Source organism: Ovis aries, chromosome 26 (genome assembly GCF_016772045.2).
Source record: "Ovis aries strain OAR_USU_Benz2616 breed Rambouillet chromosome 26, ARS-UI_Ramb_v3.0, whole genome shotgun sequence".
NCBI classification, from domain to species: Eukaryota; Metazoa; Chordata; class Mammalia; order Artiodactyla; family Bovidae; genus Ovis; species Ovis aries.
Genome location: NC_056079.1, coordinates 34,591,846 through 34,595,917, shown reverse-complemented (window position 1 = coordinate 34,595,917; position 4,072 = coordinate 34,591,846). Strand labels below are relative to the sequence as shown.

At 39.1% G+C, this 4,072-nt stretch overlaps 1 protein-coding gene across 1 annotated transcript; it reads right to left on the bottom strand.

Annotated features, from left to right (window-relative positions):
- Positions 1-1,663: 1,663 nt before the first annotated feature.
- On the bottom strand, positions 1,664-2,966 carry TCIM (transcriptional and immune response regulator). Its single transcript, XM_004021793.5, has one exon. The coding sequence runs from the start codon at positions 2,913-2,915 to the stop codon at positions 2,595-2,597; it is 321 nt and encodes a 106-aa protein (XP_004021842.1). The 5' UTR covers positions 2,916-2,966; the 3' UTR covers positions 1,664-2,594.
- Between the last annotated feature and the right edge of the window lie 1,106 nt (positions 2,967-4,072).

Genomic DNA, 4,072 nt, shown 5'->3' with positions numbered 1-4,072 from the left:
ACAATTTTACCTGGCAGGTTTTATTTCTCAGTTATAATGAGCTATCTTGAGATATAGTTGGTCATTCCTGTGCCATACAAGGATTTCTGAACTGAACTAATCCCACCTGTTCTAGTGATGGATCCCTTCGCCTCATATGAAGTCATAAAAAAATACCATGAAGTTAAAAATCATCCTCGTGTACTGATGACAACTTCTGTTCTCCATGAAGGAAGACAGCACGTTTGAATTATAATCCGCAGAAAGAGGAATTATTCTCTACACCGTCATAGATCCTGATCATACCCAACTGCTTTTTAATTTGCACCCCTCTCCTTGTTATGGTCTTGCAATCAGAAAATAATGGCAATATCCTGTGAGATAACTGAGTTAGTGTTACGCTCATGTGAAAAGTGGTGAGATATGCATGCACTCTATTGAAAACAACAGATGCAGAGAATATAGTTATGAATGTAGTATATGTAATAAAATGCAAACTTTGAACAACTGTTCAGCATCTGAGATATGTTTAAACTCCCTGAGTAGAAAATAAGTTGAATACTTTCATTGGGACCATGAAATAGGATACCTTCTCTGGAGGAGTTAAGTTGCTAAATTTTTTTTTTCTCAAGCAGTTCATCAGTGTCTTTGGGGGATCCCGAATGAACAGAGAAAACGTGTCACTGACAGGCCCTATCAGAGATAGGAGACTTATTCATTTCCAGAGCTTTCACTTTGACAATCTTCAAATACCGTCACCAACCAAGCCTCCCATTGGTCAAAACTTTCTTTCTTGTTCTTATGTTGGTTTCATGGATATCTTTGCAAACCAGACAGAAATGATAAATACTCCTCCAAGAAAAATGCACACACATGCAAGCACAAAATTCTGCATATTGATTTGTGGTTTTTATGGATGTTGTCATGTAAAAAATTCCTTTTTCATGGAATGATTTATTTTATCCGTAGTAAACAAATCAATTAATATTTTAAAAGACTTAACTACTTAATTTCTTTTTAAAAAGTGTGCTATTTAAAAACCTGACATATAACTGTCCCCAAAGATTTCAGATTGTTCACTTTTGTTTTACTATAATCAGCAGTTTCAAAAACCTTTTAAGGTGTTCTTTTGGAACACTTAGTTCCTAGGGAATTTTTAAATTTCTTTCTGCTAGGAAAGCTCAGCAGGCATTGCTATATGCCTTCTTAGAAATATTTTATTATAATCCTATGAGGAAATAAGCAAAGAGACTATAGTGTTATTCCCATGTTGGTTTGTAATAAATAAACATTGATAAGCCACAAAATCTTGATCATAATTCAGACTCTGACCCTCAAGTATATTGATTGGGGTGAAATAAATGTACATAACTCTATAGCCACAGAGGAAAAATTTCAAAAATATGGAGAGAAAAACTTTTTACAACTTACCTCCTATGGTACATAAACAGCAATATTGATGAGCTCATCTATGCATTTCTATGTCTGTATTTTATAGTTTAAAGTTGGGACAGAGAAACTTCCTAGATATGGGAGGCAAGAATTTTCTTTGTAAAATGTAGCAAGCAATATAAAAGCACCTCTTACTCTTAGAGTAAAATCATTAGGAAAGTTCATAAAACTTTATAATAAAAATCACCATCTTATTTTTCCTTTGAGATCAATCACCAACACCAAGAGCAGCTAAGTTTATATTAATTTATTAAGGTTGCATATCATTTGTCATGAATAATAAATTATAGAAAACATAGCATCTTTATAAACTATTAAGTGTCTCATATTCACTTCCTAATGCTTACTGCAATAACTGTAAGAAATTTAGATTATGTTTCAGCATTAGTCAGAAGATTAAAAAACACTATAAAATTTGTTCACAGTACTTTGGAACTATAAAGGACCCCATTATTTTAACTTTTGGGTAACCAGTTTGAAATGCATTAAAAACTCCTTACAGACCAGAAGGTGGCGTACGTTTTCACCAAGATGCTGAAAATACTGCAGTTCCTTGAATTTGTTCTTAGATCATATGGTGCACTTTTTAAGGCATTGTCACAAATGCAAATAAATAATCAATTACTGATCTTTAAAAAGAAAAAAAATCTACCAATAGACAACACTGAATCTTGGCAACACTTGGAACATTCAAATAAAAAACTCAGTAAACGATTGCAGCATGGAATTCTCTCTCTTAATCCCCCTCTCCGTCCTCCCTCCTCCCTGCTCAGTTTGTTTAAGGGAAAAAAAAGTTCAGGTTGAATTTCAGTCCTAGGGCCTGACCAGGAGACCCTGGCTGCCAGTCTTTCTCAGCCATCTGTCTTCTTCCCCTTATGTCCGTTCAGACTCTCCTCCTGACATCAGCGCCAGTCTTTCTCCTGCAGGGAGAGTTTTCCAATCCTTGCTGAAAGCACTTCTCCACTGGAACAGCACAGGCATGAAATTGGTTGGAGTCCTTGTCACCAGTTCATTCTGTTCCTCTCCTGCCCCGAGTCCCGGAGTCCTGACGGAAGAGAAACTTACAAGGCAACAGCAAGATGCTGTGCGTGTCAGGGTCTTACAGACTCACTTGGTCTTTAAATGTCCATTCTTGGATGATGTCCTTATCCACCCTCTGGTCCTCAGTGAACTTTGATGGAATATTTCCGCAGTTTCAGAAACTGGAAAAGCTTGTCTTTCGTTCTCTTCTTCAGAGCCATCAGGGCTCGCGTCTTCTCCTCTAGGTCTTGATCTATGGCAAAAATGATCTTAGCTCTCTCCTCCGCTTTCTTGTCCCCGGAGTTTTTGAAGAGCCTCTGTAATGCTTCTTGGTCTATGTTTTCGAAGATGTTGCCCACAGCTTTCTTACGTGAAGCTGTGTCGAAGTGGTAGCCGTGGATGGACGGGCTGACTCGCAGCGAGGTGGACATGCTGAAGGCTGGGTGGCTTGGCTTGGCTTTCATGGATGGGGGATTCTTCGGGAATTCAGCTCCCAGGCTCTCCAGAGAGTCTGTAGCAAAATCATTCCAGGACTGCTATTTAAAGTGTGAACAAAAGCTCCAGGCTCAGATTACACTGGTGACATCAGAGTGATCTCAAGGAAGCATAATCGCAGACCAGTTTAACAGTTGAGTTGCCAATGTCCTTCCTGTTCTTATGTTCAGTGTTACTGAAAGCTGTATTCAATGACGGGGCAGAAATAAAGAGAGGGATTCTTTTTAATACATCTGTGGCAATTGAATTACAGGTTTGGGCTCCTCTGTAGGAAAAAGGAAAAAAAAAAGAGCTTAAACCAGAACAGCGCAAAGCAAAGAAATACACATGGTGAAATCTTTTAGCTTCTGAAAATCTTCCCAAACAACCAAAACAAAAGCTTCTGCCAGTCACCGAAAAGTTTTAATTCCCAGAGAAGTTATAAAAGTATAGTCTAAACATTTGGCAATCCACATCAGCGCCCTCTGGACTTCCCTAGGCAGGGCAACCCTGGAGCTATTGAGAGAAAGCTTAACAATCAAAGACGTTGATTTGGAGTCTGACAGTGGACTGGGGCTCAGACACTACAGAATGCTGACGTGACACAGCCTGAGTCAGTGACCATTCAGAGACTGCGTCTAGGAGCTAATCTGCAATTACTGGATCAAGCTGTAATTTAATAAAAATAATGACAATAGGCAATTTCTCCTTAGGCTTGTGTATATATCAACAGCAAGGTCAAAAAAGCCAGGAGGAAGAGTTAAAAGGCGCTTTATGTACACAGCACTCAAAAGGGATGAATCGACTTTTTTCATATTTATTTTGGCATCAGTCAGACACAGTCAAAGCAAGTTTTAAAATCTGTGCTTTCCACATTCCACCACATTCAGCCAGCCACTGTCCCCAGTGATGTATGGAACACTAACAGTCTGCCCAGAGTTCAGTGTCAGATTCAAAGTGCCCCAGAGACTCTTCTTCAGGGACCTTCTGCCAGCCTAGCATTCTCAAATACAGAGGTGGCCTTCATTTTTCTCCCATCTAGTCAGCTAGAGAAATGCACATGGATTTCCCTGGTGTTCTTGTGGTTAAGACTCTGCTCTCCCAATGCGGTGGGTACATGTTCGACCCCTGGGTGGGGAACTAAGAT